The following is a 21030-nucleotide window of genomic DNA, read 5'->3' as shown; positions in this document are numbered from 1 at the left end:
AGACCTAAAAATAACTAACCCAAACACGTAAAATTCATTATTTCTAAGACAGGAGGCAAAATGAATAAAACTTTCAAAATATGTGAGAAGATCAATAATGTGATTCGGGGAAGGCGTCGCACAGAAGAAGTCAGAGGGGAGCCCTCTAAAAGTGAAATGTTAAATTCTCCAAAGTGGTAAGTAGGTATTTTGAATCTCTTTTTATAGTAGATTATCTTATGGCTAAGTTTTCTCCTTTTGGATGCTAGAGTGTTTCTTTTTATGCTGGATAACAATTTTTAAATAAACTACTTCCAAAAACTCTCTGAATATTCTTTCAGGACCAAGATGTAATTAACGTACAGAAAAGGTTGTGCAGGGTAGCATTTGAGCAGTCTGTTCTAAAAAGTGCGACAAACAAAGTGTTGGAAGGCCCAGAAGTGCTGGAGAGTTGAGTTATAAGGCTGGAAAGGGCGGATCACCTGGGAGCAGCCGGTTGTGACTCTAGCATGACCTCGAGGTTCTGCTCTGCTGTGTGACCCCGGGCACGGCACCTCACGGGTCTGTACCCATCTCGACCTCTGTGGCACAGGGGCGGAGCTGGACCAGAAGGGAGCTTTCAGGTCCCTACCATCCCTATATTTTTATGGTTTAATTTAGCATCTTGAAAAAAAAAAAAACACAGGCAGTTAAATTACTCTATTTAAATTTTCTACCATGGTTTCCAGAAAGAGATGTTATTGATACTTATACTTCCTTTTTTTTTTAAGATTTTATTATTTTTTTAAGATTTTATTTATTTATTTTAAAGATTTATTTATCTTTGAGAGAGAGAGAGGGAGAGCAAATGCACAAATATGGGGAGTGGCAGGCAGAGAGAGCAGCAGACTCCCAGCTGAGCAGGGAGCCTAATGCGGGACTTGATCCCAGGACCCTGAGATCCTGACCGGAGCTGAAGGCAGATAGTTAACTGACTGAGCCACTAAGGAGCCCGATACTTAGACTTCTGTGGGTGTTTCAAAAGTGTTCATTACCTCTGACCATTGCTCCTGTGGTCTAGCCATGCACTTTCCCACCTAAACTCTGTGAGAGCATAAACCATGCCTCATTTAACTTTGTAACCCTTGAGCCTGCATATAAATAAAAGGCTCTCAATGAATGCTTTCTGAACAAACAGCTATATTTTTAAATATATGCAAGTCACCAATCTTTCTGGAGTCATTATATTTATTTAGAGCCAAAAACAATGAAAAACCCATTGGGGCCTTGTTATGGACTGAATTGTGTCTCCTTAAAATTCGCATGTTGAAGTCCTAACCCACAGTCTCAGAATGTGAACATATTTGGAGACAAAGTCTATAAGAGGTAATCAGATTAAAACAAGGCCATGAAGGTGAACCTCAGTCCACCAAGACTGGTGTCCTTATAAGAGGAGAAGATCTGGACACAGACAATGCCAGAGGGAAAACAATGCACAGACCCAGGGAGAAGAGAGCCATCTACAAGAAGGGAGGCCTTGAAACCAACCCTAAAGACACCTTAATCTCAGACTTCTAGTCTCCAGAATTGTGTGGAAATAAATCCCAATCGTTAAGGCCAAACAGGCGGTGGTACTTGCTGTGGTAGCCCAAGCGAACCAAGGCAAGCCCACAGCCTATCATGCGTATGACATTTGTAACATGAAAGTACTACATCCAAGTGACCTGCACGCATGTGTGTGTGTGTGTGCACGCGCGCGCGCACGCGTGCCCACACACTTAGCTGCATACTGCCAAGTGGATAATCTGCTAGGTTTCTCACTTGGCAGGCTATCCGGGCATGATTTAGATGGCGTGTTACTCTGTGGAAAGCAGGGTCCACCTCCATCTGGCATCTGCCTGTGCACTAAAGCCAGAATTAAAAGAAGAAAAAAAAAAGAAAAGAAAAAGGAAACCACCTGGTCAGGCACCCGCTCGACTGGAGGAAGTGTGGCTTTCAGTTCTGAGCTGCCAACCTTCTAACCTTCTGCCCGACGAAACCCAGCAGCCTCTCCCAAGGCTTCCTCCCAGAGTCTGACCCCCGGTGCAGGGAGACTTGACCTTCACCCTCTCTCCCTGTGGCTCCCCTGTCCTCCCTTGATTCACTGTGAAAGACTGCTCGGTACCGTGACCTGCTCCCTGCACTCGGGCCTCCTGCTCTCCACAAGACTCAAGACCCTGCACAATGCAATGCAGAGAGCATTCAGGGTCGTGATGGCAACTCCAAGAATATGCACATCTCAAAAGGGGCTTTGTCACTTGACCGCTGAAGCTTGCAAAAATGTATCTACACTGAGCTTCAGACAGCCAGCACTAGCCAGTCACACCCAGACAGCAATGGGTCCAGAGAAAACTGAAGGGACAGGCTACCTGTATCCCTAGGATGCCTTCAGCATGGGGACCCACAGTGTCACACACACCCAGGCCCCTCAGCAAGGAGCTATCTCAGAGTCCCTTCACTGCTTCCAGAGGACGTAAAGTAACATCAGACACTCTTGTCTAAAGCCCTGAGAAAGGTCTACAATGTTCAAGACTCGGTAATTACATTTAAATTAAATGCTTAAACTGTTAATCTCATTTCAACAGACTTGAAGACTTCCAAGCTATACAAAGGAGGAGACAGAGTTTTCTTTGGACTTAGTAACACATGCTTCGGGACAGTGGGCTTTGGAGCCAGACTGTTCTCAACACCCGGCCCCCTCCATTCACTAGCAGTGTGGCCTCGGCAAGGAACTCGCTCTGGGCTCAGTTTCTTCCTCTATAAAATGCGGGGAAGTACTTTATGACGGTCTTGTGGCTTCAGTACTTGGAATAAAATGCTTTCGTACTTGGAAAGCACCTAGGACTGTGCTGGAACTGGCAACAGAAAGCGTTCATGAATGAGAGCGACAAAGCACCGAAAAGACTTTCCCCTAAGAGCCACCACCCCAGCCCTGATAGGAAGTGACATACCTTAACTTTGGAGTTCTCTATCAAATGCTGAGCCATGGATTTTATCAAAACGTCAAAGAAAAACCATGAATACTGAAAGAAAAAAAAAAAAAAAGGATCCAGGTGAGATATACAATAATCAGGAGGCGAGGTGTTTACTCTCTTAGGCTGACAATGTTACAGACACGAAACAGGGGTGACCGCAAAGCAGGGCTCAACCACTGGGCAAAACATCATCGGACCAGAGGTACATGCAAGGCAGCTGTTCTCCTGCCTCCCACTTAGACAGCACAGCCAACAGCGGCACCGCTGGATTACATCTGGGATTTTCCTCTTGACTGAGCCTCCCCTGCCGATGCCGCCTTTATAATCGCCACCTCCATGTCCTTCACTCGTTCGCATGTAATGACTTCTTAAAACTTAAGAGCCCATGATATTTTAAATACAGTAATATTCTGCAGGTCTGATAGAAGCACAAGTATAAGCAGCAAAGTTGGTCCCGAAGCACTAACTCTTTACCCCTTTGCCGGAGGTGGTGGCGGTCTGTAAACGCACACAGAAGGGTGGGCAGATTGGGCTATGGCGTTTGGATTTTCTCCCACCGATTTCCATGACGGAAAGCCGCACTGCTCAGCCCTGCAACATACCTTGAGTAGTTTGTTGCTGGTGAGGAAGTCAGCAGAAGGCTTGAGAATCGTGGTCATGGCTTTCGTCAGCTCTTCGTGCACGGTCTTGTATTCGGAGGCAATGTACGGCTCAGCCTTATAAGCATACTTTGAAGAAAAGGGAAAGATATTTTAATGTTCTGGTTATCTAGGATGGGCTGAAAGCAGGAGAGGCTCCAAGGGATGGATGGCGGTGAGGGACTGAGGCACAAGTGCGGGGTGGGAGAGGAAGGTGTAGAAACAGAAGGGGGTAAGGGGGACACAAAGAGGAGCCCAGGATAATTTCAGGGAACCCATCACAATATAGGAACCACCTGGCTCAGGTCAGTGGTCCTCCAGCCCACAACTCCACCTCCCAAGGACTTCAAGGAATGTGTCACCCGACACTGGGTGACTTGATTCCATAGCTATAATTTATAGAGGTGTCTAAGACTAAACACCACGTGTGTAACTTTTCAGAATGGTAACCGCCACTCTGTCTATGGAATAGTGTTACATAAATGAAGAACCCGTTGATATTCCTCCTAGTGATATCTCTTGCTGTCCCACATAGTTCTCTCATTTATCGTGGCCAGCGCTAACCTTTTCGTCTCAGGAGAAACAGTTCTACTGCAAATTTTAGTTGTGAAAAAGAAAAATGAAAATAATAGGGCTGTACCAAAGGCCTACCAAGAGTGACTTAAAAGTCTTCTTTTTAAAACTCCATGTCATTATTATTTGCAAAACCCATTATAAGAAATATGTTGAAAAACAAAATTAAGTAAATAAATGAATGGCTGCCTCTCTTTGGATTTCCTCTCGTTCAGGTATAAGGCACTGGCTATAGGTATGGAAGAGAAAGCAGAGGTATTAAGTTTCATCCCAAAATAGCTAGATTAAAAAAAAAATGAGTCCTTAGAAGGAAAATTGGAGAGCCACAGATTTACATGACTGGGACCGTTTATTTTACATACCTTAACATATGACCTCAAGTGGCTCTCCAATCCTTCCTCATGGCACTGGGCAACCACATGAATAATGACCCTACACACCACAGAAATGAACAAAGCAATGAATAGTAATGTGGGAATGAGAACATTTCATTATTACACAGTAGCTGCAGAACAACGATGATGCTACTGGCACCACAGGCAACAAGGAAACGAGGAATTAGATGGGGGTCCCTACACATGGGATCAAAAGAAATTTCTTAAATATAATGGTCAACACATACTCGCATCCCAGATATGTATGACCGTGCTCCAGATGTGGACAGACTGAAAGGGAAGGAGGCATCCGCCTACCCGCCTCTTACCGGGTCACGTTGACGGCGACTTCTTCCTGGGTGGCTCTGGTGAGGACGCGGAACAGCTGGTTTAGGATGGTGGGCAAGAAGGCGATCATCACGTGACCTTCCATCGCATGCAGGCTCTGCGGACATGCAATGGCCCTTGTGTGACCTTAAGACACCAACCCTGCACACGCTCACTCGCTCTCTCTCAAATAAAGGAAAAAACTTTTTTTTTTTTTTTTTTTAAGAGCCTAACCCCAAGCAATTTCCAATCAGTTCCAAACAAGGATGGAAGAAATCTATCTCAACAGTGGAAGGCAGTGGCGGGCAGAATAGGGGACAAAGATGTCCACATCCTAATCCTAGAACCTGTGAATATGTTACATGGCAAAAGGGAATTAAGACTGGCCTTAAGGTAGGGGGACTGTCCTGGATTATTCAGGTGGACCCAATGTCCTCACAAGCCTTAAAGTCAGAAGAGGGAGGCAGAAGGGGAGAGCCAGGAGAGACATGCCAAAGGAAAGAATGGTCAGAGATGGAACACTGTTGGCTTTGAGATGGGAGAAAGGGGTCACTAGCTACGAATGAGGGCAACCTTCAGAAGCTGGGAAAGGACAAGGAAACAGAGTCACTTCCAGAGTTTCCAGAAAGGAACTCAGCCATGTTAGTAACACCTTGATTTGGGCCCAGTGAGGCCTGTGTCAGACTTCAGACCTAGGGAAGTTTAAGAAAATAAATTCGTGTTGTTTGGAGCCCCTAAGTTTATGGTAATTTGTTATAGCAGCAACAGAAAACTAATTCAAAGATCCTTCTTAAACTCCTAAGGCTCTCTGTGAGATACCTGAAAGGAAACTTGGCCAAGCAGTGATTTCAGAACTCTTCATTCCACGTTCCTTGCTGAAGTCGGACAAACTCATATTCCATTTCTCACATTTCTTTTTTTTTTTCTTTAAGATTTATTTATTTGAGAGAGAGAGTGTGAGCATGCGGGGGGAGGGCAGAGAAAGAGGGAGCATCTCAAGTCCACTCCCCGCTGAGCATGGGGGCTGATGTAAGGCTCAATCCCAGGGCCCCATGATTGTGACCGGACCTGAAATCAAGAGCTGGTCACTTAACTGACTGAGCCACCCAGGCGCCCCCTTTTCTCACATTTCTTATTTGTCCTCATGCCTAGGGCGCTCTTTTAGCTACTCTCCTTTTAAAAAAAACATTCCCATGGAACCACATTCTGGATAATGCTCCCCTACATAAACCCCACCCTGCTCTCACTGTTCCAGGATGCTGGGAGACCCCAACCCCAGCACAACACTGGGGTTGGGTAAGAAGGTGATCATCACGTGCATTCTTTTGGTTCTTCCAGTTGGGTTTTTTTTACGGGGGAGGGTTCCCCCACCTAGCACACATTCTCCAAGGTTACATTATCACCTATGGTGAACTAGAAATTACTTAACAGTGGGACTAAAGTCACTGCTTCTTATGTGCCTGTTACTGTGCTCTGTACCGGGGAGCACTCAACTGATAGCCTGTGCTAGTGAGTGATTTTCTATGCAGAGAACAATGTGTTTGGGGTTGGCCTAAAAACAGTAGATGTAGGACGAGGATGAAGGCAGGAGTTGTCCTATTTCTTTGCTTTTTCTTTTTTTTTTTTTAAATTAAGTTTTTAATTTTAATTCCAGTAGAGTTAACATACAGTGTTCTGGAGTTGTCCTATTTCTGAGTCCACTTCTTGCCACCATGACTATCCACCACACAGACTATCAATGTGAGAATATCTAGCTGAGAGCATCCTTCCCAGGTTCGCAAGTGGTTAAGAACAATATTCGCCACCAAAATGAAAACCCAACCTACCCCAAACTCATTAAAAAGGGGTTACTAAGAAAGCGACCTGATACCTTAAGGTATTTTACAAGTTCACTCCCTAAGGCTTGGGCTCCAGATTCAGTTTTCTGGCAGTACTGGAAAAAATTATGTAAATGCTGATCCTGGGTGGGGGGGAGGGAAGGAGAGAAAGAAAGCAAGCCTGTTAGCATAATGCTGTGGAAACAGGAATATCTGCTTCTTAGAGCATGCATGTTTTATTTAAACAATGAAACTGATCATATAAAAATGAAAATATCAAAGAAATAAAAAATAAATTTTAAAAAAGATTTCAAAGATCCTCCAACAAAAGAAGAAAACTGTTGAGAAATGTTACTTATATTATTCATTTATATCAGTACATAAGAGCACCTTATAATGCACTTTCTTCAATGAAGGACCTCTAGAGTAAAAATATATCCATATGACATTATCAATTAGGATTTCGTTTTACCAAAAAATAGTCCAAACTCATTCATTCAGCCATCACTACCAACGCTACTGGAATAACACATACCTGAGTATACACTGTGGAAACCAGATGAGTTGAAACTTTCAGCAGTGGCTTGCTTCCATCTACCCATTTAATTTCTGGACCATAATGCTGAAAAGATAGGGAAGGGGAAAAAAAAACCATCCCAACAAATCAGTGACCTTGGCTTCAAACACCACGTTCACGGACGGGTCTGAAGAGGAGTCACAGGCTCAAACAGCATCAGTGACTCAAGAGTCACAGCTGTCTAACAGCAGGAATGCAACTGATACTCATTTCCCCCCACTTTCTTCCCCTCACTGCCCTCCTTCCTGGATTTTCCAAGTTATCTTTTGCTTAGTTGCGGCTGTGGAATTACTGTCCATTTGAGAGGGAAAGAATCCTATTTCACCAATGACTTAGACAACCCAGAGCTCAGGAACATGAAAGCGGTGGCAGAAGATGCTGCATCCAGCAAATAGGCCAGCAGAAGAAGACGTAACATGGGTAAAGGGCCAATCATCTATGTGTGCTTATTTTGATTTCTGAAACCTCCATTTTTTTCTTGTTCAGACTAGCAATTTTAACTGAAGTTTACATGATTTCCCCTGATTTCAGAATATTTTCATGATTTTTCCAAAACATGGACCCAAATTTGGAACTACTTAAATGCAGAAAAACATTAAAAGCCATTTAAAATGAAATGAAAACCTAAGCTTGTTATAAAACTCAATTCTATAAAACGTAAGATGGCTTAAAAAATGCAAAACCAACTAACCAATTAGAGAAATCTAAGAAAATCCAGGCTTTTCTGAATCAGAAATGTATCAGAACAGGCTACCCTGACTTCCTCTAAGCTGGAGACAATTCCTAATACTCAGAGTGACTCTGAGAACACATCCCTGTTCGAGCATGGCTAGTTTGCAGTGAAAAACTCCTATGTCATCCAGCATCTCCACATCTCCATTGCTCTGCTGAGATGCTGCTAGTTCAGGGCTTCTACAATGCCCAAGCCGTAATTCTAAATTGTGCTGTCGAGAGTATTGCCTTCCACTGGCCTATGTTTACTTGAAAATGAATAACTAAAACCAAAATGTTGAGACCAGCAAAAACACTGTGTGCTTTTTTGTGTTACTCTTGCTTTAGTTGATTTTTCATGTTTTCTGAAAGTAGTGGGATAAATGAATCTTAAAGTCCTGTACCCGGCCCATCCCAAGCTCCTGGTAGCCAAGGTAGCCAGACGGGAGATTGGCTGAGACGGGAACCTGCTGTTCACTTGTTACCACTCTTCCATCCTTCAGGAGGGGAAGCCAGGAATATCCAACTGTTGAAACAAAGCACAAAAAACTTCACTGTAGGTATTCAAAAACATATGAAGGAAAGTCAGTGCTACTCAGCTGCTGGATCTTTAAGGCCCTGAACTCGTCTCTGCAGAACATTGTCTACAATGTACTTTGGCCTCTTTGGGATTACAATTCTAAAATGATCTTTTAAAACAATTTACATATGCTACCTTCACAAACTTCATCAAAAACTCCAGAAAGGGGAGCCCCTGGGTGACTCAGTAAGTGTCTGACATCTGCTCAGGTCAAGATCTACAGGTCCTGGGAGGAAGTCCTGTACTGGGCTCCGTGCTCAGTGGGGAGCCTGCTTGTCCCTCCCTTTCCCCCGACCATGCTCTCCCCTCTGACTCTCAAATTAATAAAATCCTAAGAAAAAAAAATAAAAATAAAAATTCCTCAAGAGGATGAGGGCTCAGAATCAAAATAAAACTTGAGAACCTAATACATAAGTTATGAACGATCAAGGTAATGATGAAATCCCAAACCTTGTGTTTCGACAACATCCCTCTTCTTTGTGCTCCCTTTACTTGAATTATCACAGCTGACATGGAAGAATGTGAACAGCAAGTGGTGCTTTTCATGCAGCTGGGTGGGCAGTTCTATTTTAATCTGCAAGGGAGACAAAATAACCACCTTTTTAATATTTTAAAATGAAAATTCTTGATGAAAGCAGCCACACATGGCACCGAAAGCCCAAGCGTCCGTTTGGTTTCCGAACTGATACTAACATTTGCAGTTAAAGAAGTGAGAGAACAGAAACTGCTAAAGAAATGGATCCACAATACACTGTTACAGGCTGAATGTGTGCCCCCCCAATTTATATGTTGAAATCCTACCACCCCCCTGCAAGTTGATGGTATTTGGAGGTGGGGTCTTTGGGGTGATTAGACCATGAGTGGGATGAATGCTCTTACAAGAGATCCAACAGAGGACTCCCCAACTGTCCATTTGAGGGCACAGTTGAGAAGTCTATGACGGGGAGGGAGATGGCCCTCACCTGGCCATGCTCGCAACCTGACCTACAACTTCAGCCTCCAGGACCGTGAGCGCAAACATCCGCTGTTTACCATGCACCCAGTCTGTGGTATTTCGTTACAGTAGCCCGAGCAGACCAAAACATTCACCAACCAGAAAAGGAAGAGTTAGTATTTCAACTCTAGAAAGAACTGGAAACCACGACATCAACCACTACATTACCTTAACACAGCAACGGCACAATGAAAAACCAGGATAGAACATTTCAAAGAAAGATTCATAGGGTAGTTTCAATGAGCTACCCTATCATTCTACATAAAGAAACCCAATAATGAGAAAGAAAGATTCTCAGGTCCGATGAACATAACTACACTTAAGTATGATCTGTAAGAAAACATGTCAGAATATTAATTTGGTAGTAACAGAGCAGAGATTTTGACTTTTTCTTTTCTATTATCTGCATTTTCCAAGTTTTTAGAATGAATGTTACGTTTGTAATTAGAAAAGATGATGTAAAATAAATGCTCCAATCTTTGGTTCTAGCACTGTAATTCCAGTATAGTATGCACTTTCTCTTGTTTTTTACTTTACTAAGCAAAGAACTTAGAGTTTTCCTTAAGGCTGGTTAACTGGGTTTTCCCTTGAAAACCTCCTCGCTTACCTCATCATAAAATTCAGGGTTTTGGTGATGGTGTAAAACTGCAGCAAAAGCACTTCTTATGAACACAGGCCCGCCAGGTCTGCCATAAATGCACTAAAGTAAGAGTTAGCGAAGAAAGACACCAGTATTTAATGAACAGAGTCAGAAATTAAACTCTGGCGTGTTGTGGATTTCTTCCACCTAGGAGACTCCAGAGCCTTCAGTCCCCTTTCTCCTGGGTCCAACCCACCCTCTCGTCCACCCTCCCGTCCACCTCCCTCCCCCTAGCACACACACCTGTCCTTGCGCTAACCTGTCCACAGGTCCCTTTCACAGCTCCACACCCTCACTCACACAGTCCCTCTGTCTGAATGACCTGCCCTTCCGCGAGCACCGAACTCCCATGTGTCCATCAAGAAACAATTAATTCCATCCTCTGTGCCCCCTCAGCATTTTTTGTACTAATTATTCAGTTTGGACAACAAACCATTTCTATGTGCCAGGAGCTTTTTCTCCATGACTACCTTTCCCACTAAGCCATGAATTTCTTGAGGGCATAAACTATTATTATATTCTTCTTTGCATCTTTATCTCCTTCCCTTCTTGGAAAGTCATTTCCACATAGTTATAGTAAAGAATGTGGAGCCAGGCTACCTGGGTTTTGCACAGTGGTTCTACTAATGGATCGCCAAAAGCAACTTATTTAAATTCTGTGCTTTAGTCTCATCTAAAAAATACTATTAGGAGAATTAAAGGAGTTTAATACCTATAAGGCTCTAAGTTCAGAGACTGTACTATAATAAGCATTCAGTAAACATCACCAATGATTTATTACTATTATTATTACTATACTATAATAATAAATATCAATCTATTTTTATTATTATTTCTGTTACCAATCTTACTAATATAATTCTTAGCACCCACACAAAGCCTGGCTCATAGTAAGACATGATATGTTTACTGAACTAAACACACATAAGAAACCTTCATCCCTAAAGAGTGTAATTAAACAGAAACAGCCAATGAGGAGCAAGAACGCAATTACTCCACAGTCTGTAAAGTTCAGCCAATGTGGTTAAATATTGTGAAGTCACAATATTTTTGTGTCTGTTGATTGTAATGTGCTAAATTCCTTTAGTTGTGCAATACCACGCAGGTCCATTTTTAAATTGGAAAAATAGGGGCGCCTGGGTGGCTCAGTGGGTTAAGCGTCTGCTTTCATTCAGCTCAGGTCATGGTCTCAGGGTCCTGGGATCGAGCCCCGCATTGGACCCTCTGCTTGGCAGGGAGCCTGTTTCCCCCCCCCTCTCTCTCTGTCTGCCTATCTGCCCACCTGTGATCTTTCTCTCTCTCTGTCAAATAAATAAAAAAAATCTTTAAAAATAAAATAAAATAAAATGGAAAAGTGCAAACATACATAAAAAAACAAACCTTCAGAGGCTGAGAGTCTTCCTCGTCTGAATCTTTGAATTCAACGCAAATAGCAATATTTCTGGCCTGCAGCAATATTTAAAGAAAAAAGGAAAAAGAAAATGAAACAAAAAGCCAGAATATGTATTTATAAGAGAACAGGAGAAGCCAAAACCCAAGAGAGTCTGATACCAAAACGGAAACCTCGACCTTTGCACTCACCTTGGCGAAAGACTTTTGACTGTCGTATTTCAAGTACTTCGGATAAACATAAAGGTGATTGTTGTAGATGGTGTAAGGCTGAGTGTGTTTGGGTATGCAGGGCACAAACTCCTCTACTTCAAACGTCACTGGAGTTTTACTACAAGTTTCAAATTGCTTCATGGGGATATATGATGAATTGACATAATCTGGAAAATTAAAAACAAATAAATTGAAGTAAAAGTCAAGCAACATTTTCTCTGGTTGTTACAGAGAACTTACACTTACTAGGAAAGTCTGAGGAAACATTATCGATCGTAATGTCTAGATTGCCCAAAATCACTGGGAGCTTCGCCATCTTCTCAGGTCTAGGAGCAAAAGAAGAGAAAAACCACATGTCTGTAAGTTAGGTTAACTCTAAAACCTAAATCCCAGGGCAGCGCTTCCCAGAGAAATATAACATAAGCCACAAAAGTAATTTTAAACCTTCTAGAAGCCACATCTTAAAAGGTAAAAAGAAATAGGTAAAATTAGTTTTAAGAAAAACAATGAATTCTGGTACACTGAAAAGAAATTTTAAAAATTTAAAAATAAATAAATAAATTTTTAAAAAAAGAATATTTGACCCAATTTATCCCAAGTGTTACTATTTCAACAGATAATCAGTATAAGACATTATTCTAATTCTTTGAATCCAAAATGTTCTACACTCCTAGCTCGTCTCAGTTTGGAGCTGCTGGGTTTCTCGTGTTCAGTAGTCGCCTGTGCCCAGTGGCTCCCATGTTAGGCTGCACAAATCTAGGTAAGACTATGGGCAAGATCTACTATCTTTGTGAACCACTCCATCCTCACCCCCATTTTTGGCTTGAGTTGTGACAATACAGAGCTAGAAGCCGTCTTAGGCTCCCGTGTCCAGTGAAACACGGGACACAAAGTAGGTGCACAGGGAAATGGCTGGTGTTTGTATCTGGGTCTAACAGTCCAGTCCCAGAAAGCCCTCTGTGACGCTCCTGACAAGAACTGCTACTGCATCAACCCTTCCCAGCTGGAAGGAGACTTCAACACAGCCATTTTGACACCCAGGCTGCTCTTCCTACTTCGCCTCTCTAGAACTTCCCCTCTCCAAGGGACCTGGTTACACTTCGCCGTGTAACACCTTTCAACCATCTACAAACAGCAACCACACCTTGCTGATGTCTGCCATTTTCCAGCTCTTTGGGGCCTTCCTCCAATGCCATTTCCCCCTAGAAGAATGTTCCATTTATATCTAGGTGCCCAAACTGCACACAGTGGGCCTAGAAAGGTCTGACCAGGTGGGGACTGAGCAGCCATCTGGTTTTGAACAATACATGCTTCTACTCATGTAGCCAAATACTATTATTTTGTGGTAGTCACACCACCCTGGTGATGTACATTACATTTAAATCACCTAAAATCCCTGAGTCTTTTTCCATATGCTTTACTATCATGCTATCTTTCTCCATCCTGAATTCATACAATTATGTTTTTTGGGAACTCAGAACAGGACTTGATTTTTTGCCTTGAGGACATTGTACTCTTTTACATTTGAGCCATTTCTATTTGATCAAACCCTCTTAAGTCCCGATTCTAACATCTCATGTATTAGGTATTCCTAATAGCTCGATGTCACGAAGGCATTTCATCAGCAAGTTATATTCTCAAAAAGTCACTGAGGAGGACACTACACAGAATACAGCCAAGAACAGGTTCCTTCTCAAGCCTCTAGAAGCTTACCACTAGCCCACTCTCACCCGTCCTGGCATCTGGTTACTCCAACAGTGGAACTGTCCACTCATGCATGCTACACTTCTCTGACTTGTTCCCAGGACATTAGCATAATACATACTTGTCAGAGGCTTTGCACTCCTCTGTGGTATCAGTTCCGCAACCCAATTAGAAAGAGAAGAGCAGAGATGTGGTTAGGACGACTAGTTCAACATGACATGGCTTATTCCTAGAAAACAGAATGCTGCCTTGTGGTTCTTCATAAGCCACCTGTTTAATAATGTCTTTTTAAACGCTGCCTGAAAAACACCAAAGCTCATTGGCCTACAGATTCTGCATTTTCTTTTATTCCTATTTTTGAAAAGTTCCTATCCCAGCTCCTGTTACCTGATAAGCAGCCTCACAGGTAACGTGTCTTGTCTATCCTGGGATATTATTCACCTGCACCAGGACTTCTTAACAGTCTTAAATTCTTTTCTTTCTTTTTTTTTTTTTTTTAATGATTTATTTATTTATTTTAGAGAGGAGAGAGCATGCGCATGAGCAGAGGGGCAGAGAGAGAGGGAGAGAGAACCTCAAGCAAACGCTTCGCCGAGCGCAGAGCCTGATGCAGGGCTCAACCTCACAGCCCTGCGATCATGACCTGAGCAAAAACCAAGAGCTGAATGCTTAACTGACTGCACCACCCAGGTGCACTCCCATAGTCTTAAATTCTTATCCTTATGACCACAGACCATGCTGAGTTCATTCATCTTTGCCCACTGCCAGCTCCAACTTCCAGAATCACTTCCTCCTAGCGTTTCTCTCCTTTCCACTTTTGTTTATATCTGAGTTTACATGAGCAATTCCTTGAAATCCTGAGAGAGATCACGATCAGGAAGGCAAGTCAACAATCTTCCCACACATTCCGCCTTCAGTTAAAATGATTTCTGGCCAAAGGATGTCCAGGGATAGCCCAGCATCACCCCTACAGCTTGCCCCTGCGCCCACTGTGTGATTTGTTCAAAAACACAATATTCTTCGCTACTCGCAGGAAGACTGTGCCTTTGATTCTTGGGAGCTGTCGCTGGCCTCCCACCCACTGCATGCCCCCCAGATGATACCCTGTCGGAGCCCCTCTCAGCTTCACACAAAGCTCCTCAAGGGACACCAACCCTGAGACCCATGGGTTTCTGTGCAGTGTTCAATTTTCCAGACATATACTGCCTTGCTCCACCTCTTCCTCCAAACAACTCAATGCTGCCCACATAGCACAACACACGGCGTCCCACAAATCTGAGAGATACCGCTGAAGCTGTAGCTGTGTCCTCGAGTCACAAGTTCTCTGTTTATTACAAAGAATATTCCAAATATGAGTATTCAGGGATGTCATCTTTCTCACCCCTTTCCAGTTACTTCCGCCCATAAATGGGTCAGTACCTTCTTCACCACTCTTTCTATCCCTCTGACATCATCCTCATATGAACTTGGGATAATTGGATTGCTAAGCAACTAATTTCAATTCAACAATTTTTGCTGGAACTCTCTGTATAATGTGTTATTTCCTTCTCTGTCTGACTATACTTATTCCTCATTTGGTTTCTTCCCTCTGCTGAGAGCTTCTGCTTCTGGCTGCTAGTTCTACAGAGGCATTATGTCCACACATTTCTAAGAAAGCACAGATCTGAGCTTAGTTCCACACCACACAGCACATGGGCTTTGTGGAAGCTTAGTTTTTTAAATATAATGTTCAACTTACTTCAGAAATTTAGTAGTTTTATTGAACGTGGCTTATCAGACATCCAAACCTACAAACAACAGAAATTCTACTGCCTTTTTTACATGCATTTGCAAAGTGGTGGTGGTGGGTGTGTGGGTGTGTGTGTGTTACACAAAGCAGATTCTCTTGTGACTGGGATTAGGTTTTGTTTAAATCTGTAAAGTATATATATATATTCCATGTAAAACTTAAAATATTTGAGCATGAAAACCCATCCTAAAACTTCATTAAAAAAAATGGATACAGTAGCTACATGTAGGGTATCTGGAATTTGGGAACTGCTTTTGTATACATATTAAGTTAGGAATGAGGCTCACTCTCACTCTTAGGAAAAGAAAAGGTTTTTTCTCTTCCCATTGCCCATACAACTGCTCGACAATCCCCAGAGGCAGGGAGAATAACACAAACCAGCAGTCATTCCATGCCAACAGGCTGGGTGCCCTCACCTCTGTGTTTTCGCTGCCTGGTTCCCCCTTCTCTACTGTCTGTCCTGACCCATTAAAGTGACTGACCGGCAATACAGGCATGCTTGGGTCTCCTGTAGTCCCTAAAAGCTTTGGAGTCACTTAAAAAATGTATATGCAATTGAAAGAAATTTGAGATGTTTTTGTTGAAAAGAAATCACTGAACTGATGTCTATGAGATAGTTCAGTAACCATTTACCAGGTGCTCACGGTGATACAACACACGTTCAACTGAGCACCACAGAGAGAACACAAACAGAGTATGATGATTCCCGTCCTCAACAAGACATGTTAAGAAGCACTTCCATCCAGTGTGTGCAAACCTCCACGGGAAGGCCAGTGTCTAGTGTACTGAGAAGGAAAGGGACGAGATGAGTCTTCTCGGTGAGAGAAATCACCCTGCGATCCGTTTTCCTTTATTCCCCCCATAGGTGTAGGATTACAAGGGTTATGAGGGCTCCCCCTTAAAAAGAAGAGGAGATTCAAGCTGAGAAGGCGTATGACCTGCCCCAGGTACCCCGACATGGACATGAGTTACAGACTGGACTCCAAAAGAGGAGCAGGCATGTTTCTTCTTAGACAAATATTTCTGGAAGCATGTATGTCAGCAATACCATTTATCTGACAGAATCATTTTCTTACTAAATCTTGGAACACAGCCCCTGATAATTACTGGGAAGGGAAAGGAGAAGTGGTTTATGAGATTTGGCAGCTGTTTTCTAAAGACTGGGGCAGCTTGAGAAAAATTTTCCCATCCATTATTAAATGACACTTTGAGACAATCATGGGAACAGAAACAGCAGCTTTGCACCCAAGCTAGTGCCCAGGCCAGTGACACAGGATCATTCTTTGTAAAAATAAATAAATAAATAAATAGGAAAGGAAAAGAGCAATACTAAGGTTAAAAAAAAAAAAAAAGAGGAAAAAGAAAAAGGAAACCTCTGGTTCCCTAACTCCACTGTGGAAACCAGAGGGAATGGAAATGGGCACTTCTCCAGATTCTTGCTATGAAGCAAAGACAAAGCCCCACCCTCCCCCCGCCCATGATAGCTGCACCTTCGGATGCTGATAGCATCACACCCCTATTTGCCAGTTTCTGAGTCCCTCACTGGTCATGTTCCTCCCACAAGATCCTTCCTCGTGAGCATGCCCACAAAGGCGCGGAGTGCTAGGGAGAACACTGCTGGGCTCTGAACCAGGGAAGGCCTGTGCTGTTTGCTGCCTGGCCATGGCCTCTTGGCTCAGATCATTCCTTCATTAAAGACCCCATAGGGTCCTACCCCTCGGCCTCCACTGAGGACCAGAACTGTGAGCTGGGACTACCACCAAAGCACCACCACCAGCCAGGGCCATCTCAAGCTAGTCAGTGTAGGACGTAACTTCTGATAGGGCTTCTAACCTCGATCACACATAAAAAACTCCATTGTTTGTTTGTCAGAATATGAAAGTAAAAGTTAAAAAAAAAAAAGCCCAAATAAAATCACGGAAAGCCATAAGGTAGAAGAGAAAAGCCACCTATACAGCCACCCCTCAGAGACAACCATGACCACCATTTTGGTGTATATCCCTCTCTTTCCATCTGGCTGGCTATTTGCCTATCCATTTCTTCATTTATACACAAAAAGAAATATATAAAATATTTTCCTCTCAAAAATGAGGTCACATAGATACTTTCACTTCCTTAACAATATAGTGTGTACACCTTCCCAAGTGATTACATTTGGACTGACGTCGTGATTATTAAGAACTACATGATAGTCCAGTGCAAGAAAACTGTCATCTATTTAACTAAAGGTGACTGGAGTTTTCAAAAAACGAAACAAAGTAAGATGACTTTTTATTCTATAAGCAAGGGAGAAATGTGACAATACTGTATGATGACATGTTGTATATGAGAACACTCACTATTAGTAAGTAATCATTTTTAAGAGATGCTAATTACAACTCTATTTAGAATTTTGAAAAATCAGAAGGAAGAGAAGTAAGAATAAGGCAAAAATGAACTTTTAACAGCCAGTCCTGAGTTCTAAGCAAAGTGAAATTTTTACTTTGACACGTGGGGGTTTTTCCCCCCCAAATAAAAAACTAAGATGGTAAAGGTCCTATGATACAGAATAACTACAGGCTGGCTCTCAGCCATTCTTTTCATTTCATTATTTTTTAATACCCTCAGTTCTTTCTCATTCATAGAATTTTCCCAGAAAACATCTGAAGTTTTTCTGTCCCTAGCAAAGGAAATGTCCTTAGCAAAGGAAATCAGTTTTTTGAGTTTCAAAGTGAACCCATGATGATGGAACACTAAACAGCGCAGTGATAGAAAATTCTCAGCCGGGCTGCCCCAGCCACTGCTTGGCCTCTCTTCTCCACCTTGCTGTGGGCTGAACGACATCCCCAAACACACCTGCCACAGTCTTAACCCCTGGTACCTATAGATGCAGGGTCTTTCCAGACGTAATCAAGAGAAGATGAAGTCACTGGGGCTGGCCCTAATCCAGCATGACACGTTCCTTTAGAAGAAGGACACCGCACCAGAAACGCACAGGAAGGCGTCCACGGGGAGCCTCCACAAGCCGAGGAATGCCTGGGGTCATCAGAGATGAAGGAACCAAGGAAGGATCCTCCCCCCACAGATTTTGGAGCAAGTGCAGCCCTGCCAATGTCTTGGTTTTGGAGTTCCAGCCTCCAGAACTGCGAGGGAAGACATTTCTGTGGGTTTAAGCCACCCAGTCTGTGGCACTTTGTTTTGGGAGCTCTAGGAAACTCACACGCCCCTGGGTATAGGGAAAGCATTGAAACAATGCTTGTAATCAGGAAGCACTATGTAAGCTACTGTCCTTCCCTTCCATCACCCACTCAGGTAATGGCACCTGAGTCGCTCCATTGTGCAAGTCGGAAATCTGGGGGTTATTTATCTGAGACCGCTACCTACCCACTGCTCTCTCCTTCCACCCTTCACCCAATCAGAAACCCCAGACAGAGGAACAGTGGGTCCCCTGATGTGACCCCAATTAGTCCCCTTCTCCCACTGCCACTTGTCCTAGCTTTGCCAAGTCCTTTCCCATCTCTTGCCAGTGGTCCCTCCACTGTCTCTTTCCTCTGAAGGCTCATCTCTACCTTCACGCCACCCTCCACAGAACCACCAAAAAATTAACCAGGATACCCTTCAATTTTAAATGTCTTCTTCCTTCCCAAGGACACGAGGTAAAATTCCATGCTCCCCCAACTGGCCCTATGACGTTCAAGCGGAGCCCACGCCCCATTCCCACCAAACACCTTCTGTCTCTCAGGTGTGCAAATAACAAGAAAGGCTTTGAGACTCACTTCCGGAAGTCTGCCAGTAACTTGAGCATGTCATCATTGGAGAGCTTATTGCTATCTTGCCTGTAAAGAGCAGAGAATCTGGCATTTTTGTCAAGGTTTCCAGATGCATCCTTAAACAACGTCCTGAAATAGCCAAACAACATTTCTAAAGTGAGTTTCCAAAAGGCCAAAATAAATCCACAACTTAACTTTGGTTTCCACGTGAAGACCAATTATTATTCCATTGGCTGAATGTAGCTAACAGAAACTTCATTATCTAAAAACACGGAAGACATTTATGAGGATGAACACAACTAACTCAATTTACATAGAAAACATTTCCAGCATATGGCTCGTGCTTAGGGAATAACATACACAGAAGCAGAGCTCACAATTAAGGATGATCTGCAGGGACCCTCCCGCCACGCCCCCGCCACAACAGCCCACTCCCTTCCCTCTGCCCCAGCTGCTGCCCAAGCTGACCTCGGGACATGTGCTGGGAGCCCTGGATACCGGTCTCCACACAGCTCTCCTCCAGCCAGCACCTTTCCTCTCTGCGACTCCACTAAGGGATTATTCAGATAGGGAGGGGGCTTTCGTATTTTTCAGTTTTACACATTTAAATCCTCTTTGTCTCTTAACAATAAACAGAATAGACCTATCTATCTATATACCTCTCTTCATATATCTCTATCTATGTCAAATGTATAGAAGACGTTGTCCTTACCTTGCTGCCCACGCGAATGGCATTCTGTACTGGCCGAGTCTTTGGCATGCCTGCTTGGCATTCTTCAGCACTTTCTGAGCAACCTTGAAGACATCAGAATCAAGCCATGAGACGCTGCATCCCACCGCCAGGACTGTGGTCTAAAGAGCCATCATCCCATGTTCATTAAACAAGCTCTTATCAGAGTACCAGATGCTTGGAAAAGCACAGTGACGGCTAATGAATATGGTTGGATTTATACGAGGTCCAGAGCATTCTATTTAATACAGTCGTTAGCAGTGATTTTCAAAGAATGAGGACTGTTTCTAAAATGTTATGTCTTTTCTAAAATGTTTTTATGGGCCACAAGCATACCATTTCATAGGCTTTGACAGTTCTTTATATGAAGAACTTATGGCTACTTATAAGTCCACTGGGTTATTAACAATAGCTAATTCTTGGTATTCCCACCAAAATATATCATGTTAATTCAAGTTGAAATGAGAACTCCGATGATAAAACTAAGCGTGTATAGCTCCTAATGTGCACTGGCCTGTGCAAATTCCCACAATCTGGGGGGACAGATACTCATTATATAAGACATTACAGGTGCTGACTTAAGTGAGGCCAGAGTTTTTCATTGCTAGAGTCTCAGTTTCTAAGTATAAATTACTGCTATTTTCACTTCGTAAGGATCGTTTTCATTTGTTGTGGGCTGACTTATTAACTCTATGGTGCACGGTGAAGCAGATTCGCTTTGGCCTAAGACATATGCATGGCAGACCAATGAATCAACTCCACCCCCGCTGCTCAAGCTCAAGCAGATGACCTTCCCCCAAGTCTGCTCTTGGACACTGCACAGCTACCAATGCCAAGCCTGACTCGGTCACGGTGGCACGTTCGAGGGCCTTTTACAGCACTAATGCACACCACAGTCCAAGCAGTCGTGGGAGTCGAGATCTAGAGCCTGTGAACCAAGGTGTGCACTGCAGAGCTGCAGCCTCGGCATCACCAGGGAGCTTGCCAGGAATGCAGAGTCTCGGGCCCCACCGCAGACCTGCCAGGTCAGAACCTGCATTCTGAGCAGACCCCCGGGATCCATGTGCACCAGCTCTGACGAGTGCTCATCTTCTAGATGAGAAGGAGAAAAGAGCAGTTTGTCTCGAAGTCAAACTGAAACCCGCTGTGGGACCCCAGGCCATTAAACCTCTCTGGGCTCTACTTTCCCCACCTCAAGACAGAAGGGTATGGGCCATAATACTTTTCATTACCCCTTCCAGTTACCAGACATC

General features: G+C 43.4%; 1 protein-coding gene across 20 annotated transcripts in view; it reads right to left on the bottom strand.

Moving 5' to 3' along the window:
* Positions 1 to 21030, bottom strand: part of DOCK9 (dedicator of cytokinesis 9) — a 276616-nt gene that overhangs the window by 78486 nt on the left and 177100 nt on the right. For all 20 annotated transcript variants that reach the window (XM_059144086.1, XM_059144093.1, XM_059144098.1 and 17 more), the window contains exons 14-27: positions 19760 to 19842; positions 19054 to 19176; positions 12052 to 12131; positions 11785 to 11972; positions 11584 to 11649; positions 10171 to 10263; positions 9020 to 9143; positions 8394 to 8515; positions 7237 to 7323; positions 6755 to 6844; positions 4887 to 5002; positions 4546 to 4615; positions 3575 to 3700; positions 2949 to 3020 (exon numbers count right to left, since the gene is read on the bottom strand). In XM_059144086.1, the coding sequence (XP_059000069.1) occupies positions 2949 to 3020; positions 3575 to 3700; positions 4546 to 4615; positions 4887 to 5002; positions 6755 to 6844; positions 7237 to 7323; positions 8394 to 8515; positions 9020 to 9143; positions 10171 to 10263; positions 11584 to 11649; positions 11785 to 11972; positions 12052 to 12131; positions 19054 to 19176; positions 19760 to 19842 (1440 nt within the window). The remainder of the gene's footprint in view (positions 1 to 2948; positions 3021 to 3574; positions 3701 to 4545; positions 4616 to 4886; positions 5003 to 6754; positions 6845 to 7236; positions 7324 to 8393; positions 8516 to 9019; positions 9144 to 10170; positions 10264 to 11583; positions 11650 to 11784; positions 11973 to 12051; positions 12132 to 19053; positions 19177 to 19759; positions 19843 to 21030) is intronic.

This window comes from Mustela lutreola, chromosome 13, assembly GCF_030435805.1.
Source record: "Mustela lutreola isolate mMusLut2 chromosome 13, mMusLut2.pri, whole genome shotgun sequence".
Lineage (NCBI taxonomy): Eukaryota > Metazoa > Chordata > Mammalia > Carnivora > Mustelidae > Mustela > Mustela lutreola.
Note: the sequence above shows the minus strand (reverse complement) of the source record. Positions and strands in the feature narration are given on the sequence as shown.